Source organism: Lepidochelys kempii, chromosome 3, assembly GCF_965140285.1.
Source record: "Lepidochelys kempii isolate rLepKem1 chromosome 3, rLepKem1.hap1, whole genome shotgun sequence".
In the NCBI taxonomy this organism is placed as follows: Eukaryota; Metazoa; Chordata; order Testudines; family Cheloniidae; genus Lepidochelys; species Lepidochelys kempii.
The window spans coordinates 84,980,961-84,995,112 of record NC_136382.1 but is presented as its reverse complement, the minus strand read 5'-3'; the positions used below and the strand labels follow the sequence as shown (position 1 = coordinate 84,995,112).

At 40.8% G+C, this 14,152-nt stretch overlaps 1 protein-coding gene across 1 annotated transcript in view; it reads left to right on the top strand.

Moving 5' to 3' along the window:
* AK9 (adenylate kinase 9) overlaps positions 1-14,152 on the top strand; it is a 239,386-nt gene that overhangs the window by 63,055 nt on the left and 162,179 nt on the right. Inside the window, 6 exon segments of the mRNA XM_073336992.2 lie at positions 2,337-2,435; positions 3,998-4,137; positions 4,218-4,398; positions 8,136-8,280; positions 12,244-12,375; positions 13,319-13,360. Of these exon segments, the coding sequence (XP_073193093.1) occupies positions 2,337-2,435; positions 3,998-4,137; positions 4,218-4,398; positions 8,136-8,280; positions 12,244-12,375; positions 13,319-13,360 (739 nt within the window).

Genomic DNA, 14,152 nt, shown 5'->3' with positions numbered 1-14,152 from the left:
TGTCTTGATGTACTTAATTTTATTACTCATGGTAATAAAATTAAGCGTGTATGTGTTTGCAGAATTGGAGCCCAAATTTATATCAAAACAGTAAAATAGATTCAATATGAATAAATATATTAAAGATAGTCTAGTTGTATAATAATACCCACAGTCTGTTTCTACCCACCCCTGAATAATGGTAAAGCTCATTATATGCTCATCATGGCAAAATTTGCTTTCTTGATCTCAAGAATATTTGCATGCATACTTCCTGTACCTAAGCAGGAGCTTGTATCTTAACTACATTGTAATAATATCAGTTAATTCCCATTGACAGGCTTCTTTTTTTAATGTATTTTTGCTTAATGAATAACAAAAACTTGTACTAACTCCCAGGTCTATAAACAGATTCTGATCACCAAGGGAAATCATTTCAATTCTCTCCTCACCCCTTTCATCACACACCATGAAAACCCTTTGCATCACCTACACGCTGATGAGTAGAAAGCCTTTGCAGTATTATCTTTCCATCCCCAGCTCTAGACCATTTACAATTATGGGACTCACTTTATGAAGAGGGGCAGAAAGGTTAGGACTGAAGTAAGAGGTTTCTGCATGGTCTATCCTCACTGAACATCCAATGGGAACTCTGCTGAATATGTAACAGGGCCCTTGGCTGTACTACTGGGCAATGCTGTCAGGGCTGTCCTTAGGCATATGCAGCATACATGGCTGTGTAGGGCACCTGAAAATTTGGGGCACCCCTGGATGATAGTGTCCACCCTCCCACCTCTTCCTATCCCTGTTCTGACCCTTCCTACAGCCTGGTGACTCATCCTCCAGAGGGGATCTAGTAACTTAAAAGTGAAAAAGCCTGCCAGACCTATTAGTACAACACTGAAACTGTTAAAGAGTCATTCAAGAGTTTCTGAATTTACTGACAAAAACAGTTGTGCATTACTGTAATATTTACTCAGAACATGTTAGTCTACAGGACCTTAGTTTAAAATTTGCTTTTAAAATATTTCATTAGTGTGTTGCTGAAGATGATAAAATCAGATCTCTAAGAAATCCTTGAAGAGAGCCCTTAAAGGGACAACACCTCTTTCCTGCCAGATAGCTGGACAAACAAGTTTCCCTTTCTTTACTCCTGACTATTTGATGAACTAGTTTTAAGAGGACCCTCTAGCAAAATCATTACCTTAGTAAGATATAAAATCCTTTGTTATGCCTAAAATCTTTGGAAACATATTTTTTAAAGTTGGTGAAATTTCATAAACATGTCTATTGTTATGGAGATCACACAAAGTCAATTAGTGTTCCCTTTTTCTAAAAGCAATGAACATTGTTATGAACACAGTAAACCTCTGACTGATTAATTTAAAATAATGCTTTGTTTCAGTGAGTTAAATATGTAGTAATCTACAATGATTACTTTATGAAGGTTTCAGAGTACATTTAAAATATAAAATCAGCTTAGAAATACTGATTAAGAAAATGTAAAACAAAGAAGAGCTGCATCATGTATTCCATTATATTTAATGTTGTATTCAGCAGGACAGCTGAGTTGCCCTTACTACAAAGTTTTTGCAAATAAATCTTTGACAAACTTCAGGGTGTATCAGAAAACCTGTGACTGACATTTTTTATTCCCAAGTTTAGTGCTTTTAATTAGGTACCTTCTGCATGTCCTGTCTTCTTGTTCTGGCATGCAGTGGAAAACATGCTGCATTTTCTTGAGAAAGAAATTGCAGAAGAGTGGTTTTTTCAAATGTCATTTGCTTCATTTGGGTTCAGGGATTTGGCTGGAAGGGAGTGATCAGGGAGGGGGAGGGAGACAGTGGGGGAGAGGGTGGGGCCTGGGCAGAGTGGGGAAGGGGTCTGGGGCAGAGAAGGGATGGAGTATGGGCGGGGTCACAGGTGGGCTGGGGAGCTAGCCTCCCCAAGCGGCAGCTTCACCCACCACCCATGACAGCAGGTAAGAGCGGGTTGGCTCCCGCACACTCAGTGCACACTGCAATCTCCTTAGACAGGGGATGTATTCACGGAGCCAAATGCGTCAGCGCCACACATTCTCCGTGAGGGGGCAGGTACTGGGCTCTCTGCAGGGAACTGTGACTCTCCACCACCGTGAGGCAGGCCGGGTGATTTGGTATTCTTTGCTGCCTCGGGCATAGGGGCACCAGTTTAATAATACTGCATAGGGCCCCATAAATCCTAAGGACGGCCCTGAATGCTGTGTATAGTGGCAATATATAAATACCAAGTTATAATTTTCAAACACATCAAGGATCTTTTCAGATCACAAAAACAATATTAAATATTAATTTATTCAAGATAATTTTTTTCTTTAGTCAGTGATAACCCGGCTTCAATCCATGGGCCTTCAAAATGGAGCTCTTATAACCAGACTTCAAAACCCAGAAGAAGAGCTCTCAGAGGGGATGGAAACTGTAAGTGTGATATTTGCATTTCTAGAAATTTGCCTACAGTAATTACAGTATTTGTGCATTATCCTTCATATTATGTACTTTTGCTATGATAACTTTGTTTTAAACACCCTGCTTTATCATCAAAGATTATAAATTCAAGCACTGGGGGCATCTACAGTGTGCTAATGTGGCAAATAAGTGGATTTAAAAAAATGAGTTTCACACCTACCCATGTACAGATCAGAAATTTAGTAAATATTCTTAGATAAAACAAGTATGGGAAGCGTATGCCTTTAATCGTAAAAAGTATTGGATCTGATTAAGAAGGCTTTGGACTGGACCTATTTTGAAAAAACCTAGAGAAAATCCTTCATAAAAACAGATTTGTTGAAAGAAAATGTTGGTCAAAGAATAAAAATCCCATCAGCAGGCTGGTTTCATACCATTTCCATTTTCCCCTGGAGCCTTTGTGACATACCTGATAAAAAACAAAAATAAAAACTCCCTGTGCTCAGTTCCTAAAAACAGACACATTTTACTTTCCACAATAAAGTAGAAATAAGCTAGATAGTGCTGACCTCTTCTATCTTCACCATTGTGTGTCATTTCTGTAGGGAGGTCTCCTGAAAAAGATAAGTCCTGTGTGTCCCTGCTATGTACAACTGAGAACATAGATGTCTTACAGACAGACAAATCTTAGGGCTCATCAGTAGGACATCCTTTGACATCCTTTATACTAATAAGCATGCACAGTGATCTTTCCTGTTGTGTCACCAAATCATCAAAGATTTGAAAAGTTGCCAGTGAGACCTTCCTAACTACAGTTACTTTTACAGGAAAAAAATACATTTTCACAGAATACATCTTTAATAGATCCTGTGACTGGTCAATGAGTAAGGTTCCTGTGTATTGAGAAAGACAAAGTAATTTTGGTAATGGATATGTTTCCCATCCTCTGTTTGATAGGTCTTGCAAATAGTTCTGTCAAATGATTAATATATCATAATTGGCATTTCCATTCCATAAACCTAAAACTGAGGTGTTTGCATCTCCTCAGCTTTTGGTCTCCTCTTTGCCCCTCCAATACAAATCTCCTTCGCTAGGGATTACTTGTACTGCCCAATGTATTTAAGACTTTCTCCCAATCTGCTATGACTCACTTTCTCTCTTTAAATTAGCATTTTAAACTTTCCTTTAGTTTATTATTGAGTCTTTTAGTAATACCAGCTCTGAAGATATAATGTAAGTTATTAGTGCTTGATGCTATTTTAAAAATATATATATTCATTTTTACTACAAATCATTTTTTTTAAAAAAACAGGGTTATTTTCAAAAATGAAATATCTCAGATAGTTATTCCTTACAGTGGAGTACTGCTAGTCTGAAAAAAACTTAATTCACATTCACAATTCACATTCATATTTTGGTTTTAAAATAGCTACTAAGCACAATGCAACAATTCTTTAAAAGGGTATACTTACTTTCTTAGAAAATATTTCAAAATGATAAACCACAAAAAATGGGGCATATACAAAATATAGGGGAAAAGGTACATATACTTTTATTGTTGTTCTAATTAACAGGATGAACTTTTCCGGACTCTTTCATCCCTCAAAATAATAGCACCTAGATACCGATGGTGTAGAAGCAGGTGGGGTCGAGCATGTCCTGTAGCTTTAAAAGAGGGTAACATTGTAATGGGGCTTCCAGATTTAGCTGTCAGGTAAGTAAAATTTGGTATGATTTGGGTGTTTAGATCTATGTTTTAAGATTAACCATGTATATTTTTCAATTTTTTAAAAGTTTTCTAGGTAAAATGTATTTATTTTCATCTCAAGAAGCATTGAGAGCTTTTATGTTGAATCCACGTCCCTATCTGCTACCACCTATGCCACTTCCTCCTTGTAAAGTATTAGTATTTGGACCTCCATTATCTGGAAAAACAACTCTTTGTAACTGGATTGCAAATAAATATAAAGGAAAGGTGGGTATATATAAATATTTTAAGTAACTTGTAGGGTTAGACTTCCAGATTTTAGAATGTTATTTGAATAGTAGTAAGGATGTTAGATACCATACATATGCTCTTCACTTCTGTTTAAATGTAGTACATATTGTTCAGATTGTCTTTAGTCACAGCAGTTTGATATGAATACTATCGATATGTCTGATCTCAAACAGTGATACATGCCACCCACTCATTCCACTAAGGCTATGTCCATACCGCATAGTAGACCAATATTTGTGTACCTGCGCATGCAAACCCGTGCTTTCCAAGCTCATCTTCAAGCATGTACTTTGCATTGATACACACACCTCATATCTGCCCTTTATCTAGGCCAGCATATCTATATTGTGGTACACTGAAGGGTATGATGCTGTACCTTCTGGGGGGTATAGCCTTGGGTTCTTAGCACCCTTGCTAGGTGTAGTGACTCTAGAGCTTGGTTTATGTTGTATTGTGGGAGAACTTGTTTATCCATTCTGCAATACTTGACCCGAAGTGCTCTGAGCCCACAAACACATCCAGCTAAGCTATTTTGGGTCTGCACACTCCCTGCAATATGAGTCAGGTCAGTAGGCATGTCTGGCCTGGGCATCACCAGAACTCCATGCTCTGGAACCATCCCACCGTCTTCAAGCATAACCCAATCTGGGAACCATGGTACCTCTCTGCATTTCCAGTTGTTTCTACAGTTGCAGGAGTTGGGGCAGGTGCAGCATATCCCCCCACAACTAGCAATGATGGACTGTGGGGCTGCTGCCAACTTTATAGTTGCTAAAGGAGCCAAAACCCTGCAGATCTCCCTCCTGCCGAAACCTGCACCAGACCTGATGGAGATGATTGATGGGTCACCACTATTGTTGGGACCAGTGACTCAGGAGACCATCCCCTTAAAGGCCATAGTAGAAGGGCACCAAGAAACAATCTGCTTCAGCGTGATCCGCTCCCCATTCTTCCTGAAAATTCTCAGCATTCCTTGGTTGGAATAGCACAATCCAGTATCTCCTGGTATTGGAGGAACATTAGTTTTTCTTCTGAATAGTGTCAGAAAGTGTGCCTCCAACAAAGCAAGCAACCCCCAAGTGACCTTCGCCCAGGGCCCCAGGATGGGAGGAGACCCTCAGAAGCAGAACTCCAGGGGCTAGCCAGGCAGGAGTGGCTCCAGACCAGAACCTCCGCCCCCCCCCGACAAGAACTGCAACAACTCAGACAGCATGCCATGACCAGACAGTGGCCCCAGAAACTAAATACATCCACCACTGCAAATAGGACTGATTAATCCAGGCAGCACAGGAGACTACAACTGTGCCAGGAGGGCATTCTGGCATAGCCAACTTATTAACAGAACTGTACATGCAAAAAAAAAAAAAAAAGAATCTGTGCTTCGGAAGGCTAATACCCCAAACCTCTTTCAAACAAGAACTGTGTTTCTAGTAAAAAGTTAATGCTTGCTGCTTGTTTAATTTTTTTTCCAGTCCCGGAGTTCATCTTACATCCCAAGTGGTGTCAGGCTGAGGTGGTTCAGAAAAATGGTTTGGCTACTGGCCTCAGCACAATCAAAATCCACACACACACCCAGCATGTAATGACAATTATATTGGGCATAATTTGGAAATCCCTCCCATTCTTAACAGCAATAACACTAAGAATGGTGACTGCTACCTACCAGGTTCTGGCTCCAGGGCTTATTGTGCTGTTTCTTCCTCTGCAGACTGCTCCCCAGGGTCATCCCCAAACAGGTCCTCCAACTATTGACCCAGGATATCTAATCCTCCTGTGTAGCCTGATCTGAGCCAGGCGGCAGCACTGTGGTCTGTTCTGTGCAACTCCGGGCTCTCTTCCAGTAGTGTCCCTTGTCTTTGCTTCCTTTTTTCCTGGGTTTATAAGCATGCCATCCCTGCTCAGCAGACTGTCATGCAGGACTGTAGACTCTGTGCTATGCGCGGTTTCCAACAACCGGTCAAATTCCTTGTACTAGGGCAGTGGTTCTCAACTGTGGTCCACAGTTTGTTCAGGGAAAGCCCCTGGCGCCGGGACAGTTTGTTTACCTGCCGCGTCTGCAGGTTCGGCCAATCGTGGCTCCCACTGGCCGCGGTTCACCACTCCAGGCCAATGGGGGCTGCGGGAAGGGCAGCTAGCACATCCTTTGGCCCGCACCACTTCCCGCACCACCCATTGGCTTGGAGCGGCGAACTGCAGCCAGTGGGAGCCGCGATCGGCCGAACCTGCGGACGTGGCAGGTAAACAAACCGGCCCGGTGCACCAGGGGCTTTCCCTGAACAAACGGTGGACCACAGTTGAGAACTGCTGTACTAGGGGCAGCAAGCTGAGTTGTTCTCTGACATACCATTCCCATCCTTCACTTTGCAATAGGCAGTCCTTTGGTACTTACTCTGTTCCCAGCCCTGACTACCAGTCTGGTGGATCCCCCGTACCACCAGCCGCTTTACTGTGGCTTCATAAACATGCAGATTTCTTGTACTCCTGCAAAAGTAATGGATCTTGCTCCCCTCACACCACATCTTGGCCAGTATCTTGGCGTGTTCTTCTGGCCAGTTAGTGTGCTGGGTGGTGGGCAACAAGCAAGGCATAACTGTGTTAACAATCGAACAGTCAGCATGGAAAGGGAAGAGTTAAATGCCCAGGAGCTGTATTTGAACCAGGAGGTTGCTTCCAGTTCAAGGGAATCACATGGGAAGTTGGAGGAAAGAATTGTGGGATAGCATTGGCAGATTGAACACAAGCCTTAGAACATGGGCTTCTGCTACTGCTATCTTCACTGCTAAATGGGTGGGCTTAGACACATGCTACAGCAGAAAACGGGCTCATACTTATACCCCTGGGTGAGCCAGCCCACCCGCCCGTGTTGTGAGAGGATACTGGCATGTGTTAGAGGGCTTTGTGTATGGACCATAGAGGGGTTGAGCTTAAACATAGTCAGAACTCTGGTTTACTATGCAGTGTAGTATACCTTAATACTGTCAGACAGCAATTTATTTTTACTAGTATAATATCTTTCCTTATGTTAACTGTATAAATGTTGTGACTGTATGAGCATAGACAGCCCTTATTGGAGGATATAGAGAAAATTGAAACAAAATTTAATCTTGTATCTTGACTATACAAGGCCAGAGTTTGAGAGGTGCTAAGTATCCACAGCTTCCATTGATTTTAATGGTTAGAGGGTTTTTAGCAGGCACTCAGCACATTGCAGGGGTTGGATTACACTTCTCTCCCCCTACATCTCTTCTTCAGAGAGATGCTGAGACCATTTAATTAGATTTATGTTCTTAGTGGTTCATTAGTGTGTACATTCAAAATGTATGGATTTGTGGAAAAAAATGCAGTAACTTTGTGAAATCTAGTTACAGGAAAGTAACCTATTTTGAAGGTTACAATTATGGTACTCCTAAGTTTTCCCTTATGGGGAACATGTCAGTTATTTACATTAATTGTGTGAGGAGTCTGTGTCTTATCTTTTGCACATAAGAGAAGAAAAATTCATAACTTGAAAATTACTCACTGCACAAACAAACAATGAGACAAATGCCGCTTTCACTGAAATCTGTGCAATTTTTCCAAATTTACACTATTGTAACTGATCGCAGAATTGGGTTATCTGTGCCTGAATCTATGCATATGTTTACCTATGTATCACATTTTATTAAGATTTCATTATTCAGATTTATTTTTATGTTTTCAAATACTTTCTTTAGGTTCTTGATATGGACAAACTTACTCAACCATGTATGGAAAAAGCAAAGGAAAAAATCATTGAGCAAGCTCGTATTGCTGCAATAGATGTTGCTATTACAAAAGTGAAAAATAAGCTGGAAGTAGAAAAAATGTTAAAAGAGCAAGGTGAATAAGGTGTTTCCCAGCTTTTTGGGCTGTCTTGTTTGCTTTTAGGTTAGTTAAATAAAACAGCTACTATTTGGGAATGTTTTAAACTCCCTATCAGCACATATAAATGGTATCATGGTTATAGAGTTGTAAATTTGTTCTGGAAAGTAATTACACAAAGCATGGGATTTCTCTTTGGGCTTGACTGTTTTACCCAGCCATGTCTACTCTATGGTTATGCTATGTAGTATTAAGCTGTGTACTTTTCCACAATTTTATTTTCAAGCCAGAATCTTTTCCAGAAAAACTGTAATTAGAATATTAAGGAAGTCATATGTTAAATATTAACTAAATGTGTATATACATTGGGGATTAAATGAGGGAAATGGCAAAGTGGAACACTGAATATAAATGTTCTAGAGTTGTGGGTGATTGTTATACACTAAGGAGCTTCAAAATATTGTTCTGACTAAAGCTGGTCAAGAATTTTCCATCAGAATGATTTTCCAGCACAAAATTCAGTTTCTACAAAATCAAAATTTTAGAGGTGAACATTTCAGTTTTGCTAGAAATTTTTGCTATTCCATTAAAAAATTATTCCCAGTTCCATGTTTCCTCCACTCCTTACAGCTTGCCTAGCAGGCTGCTGGGATCACGGGTTACAGGGCCCCTGGCTCGAGGGCTGTCCACCTGGGGGACTGCCTTAGAGCTGGGGTTACCAAGCTCACCAACTGTAGGGCTGGTGTACTACAGATGGAACAAGTCAATCCAGATACTGACTGACAACATAGCATCCATGTTCTATATCAATTGCCAAGGAGGAGCTTGTTCCCACTCACTATGCACTGAAACCATGAAACTATGGAACTGGTGCATACTCTACAACATTACCATCTCGGCATCCTACCTCCCCAGGTGCCAGAACACACTAAGCAGACATTTCTCCCAGGAGCACAAATGGGAAATAAAGATAATACTCCAGTCAATATTCCAGAAATGGGGCTTTCCCTCTAGACCTGTATGCATCATCAATAAACCACAAGTGCCCACTCTTCTGCTCCAGGGCAGGACTGGGACCCCAGTTACTGGGGGATGCCTTCCTTATCACCCGGGATGCATCAATCATGTACATATTCCCACCGATACCATTAATCTCACAAGTAATTCATAAGATACAGACTGACAGGGCCCATATCATACTGATTAGTTCCAACGTGGCCCGGACAAACAGGGTAATCTTACCTGATGCGCATAGTGGTCTGTGCTCCACGAACTCTTCCCCTGTGGGTGGATCTCCTCTCACAGAACAAAGGCAGGATACTCCTCTCAAATCCAGAGAAACTTCATTTCAAAGTGTGACTCCTATGTGGTTCTAATACTACAAATTAGTCTGCTCAGAATGAGTGAAACGTTATTTAATAACAGGAGATCCACAACTCACAATACTTATCTCCAAAAATGGAAGAGATTCTTACTATGGTGCCAACCAAAACAGTTGACTGCAGTCACAGCGCCACTGGACTACGTACTGGAACTGAAGGAATCAGACTTATCCATAAGCTCAATTAAAGTATGCCTAGTGGCTATTACAGCCTTTCACCGTACATGTGAGGGAACCTACCTATTTGCACACCCAGTCACTAAACACTTCCTCACTGGCATACGGAACATTTACCCAGAAGTCTGACAACCTACACCCACATGGGATTTAAACCTTGTCCTTATGCCTCACCAGAGCCCCTTTTGAAGCCTTGGCAAACTGCTCACTCCTTCGTCTATCCATGAAAATCGCATTTTTGGTCACGATCACCTCAGCTATGAGTGAGTGAAAATGGGGCACTAATGGCTAACCTCCCCCCCATGTCATATTCTTTAAGGACAAGATCACATTGAGACCACACCCAAAATTTTTACCTAAAATATCAACATCCTTTCATATAAATCAACCGATGCACTTCCTCACATTTTACCCCAAACCACATGGAAACTCACAAGAGGCCATTCTACATACACTAGACATCAGGCAAGCCATAGCATTCTACTTAGACAGAACCAAGCCCTTTTGGAAATCTCCAAGGCTGTTTATTTCCACAACAGAACGCTCCAAAGGATGCACAATATCTACCCAGAGACTATCCAAATGGATCTCTACGTGTATCCAACTTTGCTATCGACTGCATAACACAAAACCCCCACACAATACCACTCCACACATTCCATAGCAATGTCTATAGCCTTCTTGAACAATGTACTTCTAATTGACATATGCAGGGCAGCTACCTGGGCTTCTGTGCATACCTTCGCAAATCACTATGCCATCACTCAAAGTTCTATGTCAGATGCTGTAATAGGTCTTACTGTGCTCTCTGCAACAACACACGCAAATCTGAAGCCTCTTCCCTCCATAGTGGGACGCTGCTCTACAATCACCTGAAGTGGAGCACTCACAGGGACATCACTTGTAGAAGAAGAGAGGGTTACTCACCTTGTGCGGTAACTGAGGTTCTTTGAGATATGTGTTCTCCACTTCGGAGTTCGCTAAAAGAGCTCTGCGGTAAAGAAGGAACTTAAGGGGGCAGGTCATGCACGCGCTAGATGGAGTGCCAATGGCACCACAAGATGACTACTATGCACGCGTGCCCAAACCAAGCACTGCTACCGAAAATCTCCGACCTATGACACAGGGACACACTGACACCTGCAGTGGAGCACCCACAGGGACACTCATCTCAAAGAACCTCAATTACTGCACAAGATGAGTAACCCTCTCTTCTTTTTAGGAGTACATTAAGTAACCAATGAAAACATCCATTCAAATTTGGATGAACTTTCCTGAAGGTTTTGAGATATCAACCCACTAATGAGAATGTCCTATATCCTTCCATCATCTTCTGCCTCACTCTCCTCCTCCATTTTTTAATGATTTTGTGCACTGAATGAAGCTAAAGAATGTCAGTGTGACGTGTGTTTCTACAAACTTTCTACATGGAACTCACATTGACTGACTAGAACAAGGATAGCTGAGTCACCTACCACTTCTGACCACTACAAAAAAAGTTAACCTCCATGGTTAGAACATGGATCATGCTGATTCTGTTAACCACCAACCTGTACTAAACAGTAAGAGCTGCTAACTAGGGTAACTGTTAGCCACTGCCCTGTGCTTTTAAATAAGACCCAATGATGAACTAGTTTGATAGTTAATAGGTATTAAACAATTGGTTTTCACACAGATATCAGTCCCCTCTTGCTTGATCTCCCTATGCCCATCACAGCTGAGAACACAAGGCTCACACCTCCAGTATGATCCCAAACCTCCAATTCTGCAGCTCTTGACAGCTTTACTCTACTTTTTTGGCCATAATGCACATGGGGATCAGAAAAGCAAAGCTGTCATAGCACAGCACACAAAGAAAGGTCTTCAGAACAGGGTACAAAAGGCACCCTCTTCTTGTCAGATCACAGTGTCAAGAAAATTGAGGAGGGAAAATGATGTCTCTACACAAGAGAGTTGAGGGGATGATGGAGGTGGCTGGTGGTATTTCTAACTTCATGGAGGAGACCAGTGGTTGCAGGTATTGTGTTTTTCCTCTTTTGCTGTTGTCCAAGCCCCTGCTGCTCCTGTTCTTGGCTTCATAGAGGCTACCAGCATGCTGAGTTGTAGGAAGGAAGCCAGCAGTTGCATCATATTTCTTGGACATTCTGTGTTCCAAAAAAACCAAAACGATAAGTTTGACAATATTTAGAATCCTTGCACTCTATCAAGATTATTGAGACTCTCACGTCAAGTGTGCAGTATAATGTTTTTAAATGCTTTTTCTGTTTTTGTTTTTTAACTTTTTCAGGTACTTTGCTTCTGTTTTTATTCAGGACAAATACTTACTGAAATTAGGGTCAAAGAAGTAATTTCAAAGAAATGTGTTTTTGTCTTATGCTTCTGTAAATGCTTCTGACTTCTGTAAATGTAATGATATTTCACAGCTGCAATAGATGCCCAAGAAACTGGTAGTTACAAAGAAACAGATGAATATGAAGAAAGTGAGACCACTATGCCTGAGGAAGAAAGAAGCATGGAAGATCAGAGTAGAGTTACAAGATCTGACACCAGCAAAGGTAAAAGAAATGTTTATCTATTTTGTCCCACAACCATTATGTGCTATCAAAGTGCCTTATATTCAAAAAAGAAAATATATTTCTTTCCCTTTCTCCTTTTCTCGTCTCCATTGTCAGAATATTTTAAATCTCCTTCTTTGTTGTTCTGCGGAAAAGCTAAACTGAAAATGGGAGTTTTGCAGTCTGTTCTGAAAGCAGTGAGGAGGTTAGGTACTCTTGATACTAATGCTACATTTCTACCATGTGCAAAAAAATCCCATTGACTTTGATAAGAGTTAGGCATGCATTTTGGTGAAAAGTCTGGAGTTTCCATACACTTTTTTTTTTCTACAGCATAAGAGGTTTTCATAGGTGGCTAAGAAAAAAAGTACTAAGGGCTATGGTGCATACACTAGCAATACTTCAAATGACTTTATTTTGTTTATACATATGCAATTCTTATGCTTCCAGAAGGCACACATCTGATTCATCCTTCCTTACAATCTCCACATGTCCATGCCAGTTTCAGACTTCCTTCACATTCAACTCACAGCCTTCACAATCCAGCTTAGTTTTCTTTCATAACTGACCAATCCCTCCACACCATATACTCCTTCTCAACTCACACACGCTGAGTACCCAGCTCTATCTCTTTCATATCTTCTCCACATACTCAATTCACACACCTGCATAATCCTCCACAACCAATCCAGCTACAATACTTTGCCATTGACTTTATCTAAATTTTTATATTTTGTAATGGATTTAGGATATGGGGTATTAGGAAGGAATGGGTAGGGAATGACTTGGGTGTAGGGGATGTGAGCTGTGAAGGAATGGAAGTTGGAGCTGTGTAAACATGAGTTATGTAAAAACATTCTAAAGGTATAATTAACTAAATTATACATAAACAAATGAATTAGTGTTGCACTGTTAATAGGTATTAATATTTATGTTCACACAGAAAAGACTGACAATTCTTCAGAACAAGAAGGTGAATCATCAGGTAATACTGATTAATACACTCTAACCCATAAGTGTCTGAAATATAATTCAGGTAAATATATACCATGCATGTAATTGATATAAACTTTGGGGCCAATTCTGCAGTCCTTAGTCTCTCCCTGACACTATTTGCATGTGTTGTAAGACATGCAAGCAATTTCATATGCGATATATATGATTAAATGGTGGGAGCTTTATCTAATATAATTACTCAGGGTCCATTTCAGCAACCCTCCATTATGTCGAGTAAGGATGGTGGAACCAGTCAGGCCCTCAGTGGTACCTAGGACATCTCAGAATTTACAGATATATCAACATATTAAAATTATTGAAGATGGAAATTAATGTATGTACTATAGATGGAATGCATAGAAACAGCTAGAATTTGGGAGTGATTGCACATGTCCATTCCACTGTACATATGCGCAAGTCTCATGCACAGTTGTCAGAGACTTTTCCCTCAGCTGTACCCATTGGGCCTATGTTGCCTCATGCCACTGCACACAGGTATAAAGGGTCACGCTGCCCCCAATTCTCCTCTGTTCCTTCCTACTGCTAGCGGTGGTGGTGGTGGTTGTTGTTTTTGGAGCTGTGATCTTTGTCTCTACTTATCTTCCCTTTGTTAGTGCATATAATACCTGTAGTGTAAGTTTTTAGTATTGTATAGGATATCTGTAAATAGTTATAAGAATAAGTTTAGATTAGTATTTTTTAGTGTAGGTTACCAGTGCCTAGTTGGGTACCCAATTTGGTACCAAAGTAATGCCCTGTTCTCCTGGCTTCAAGGCCTGTT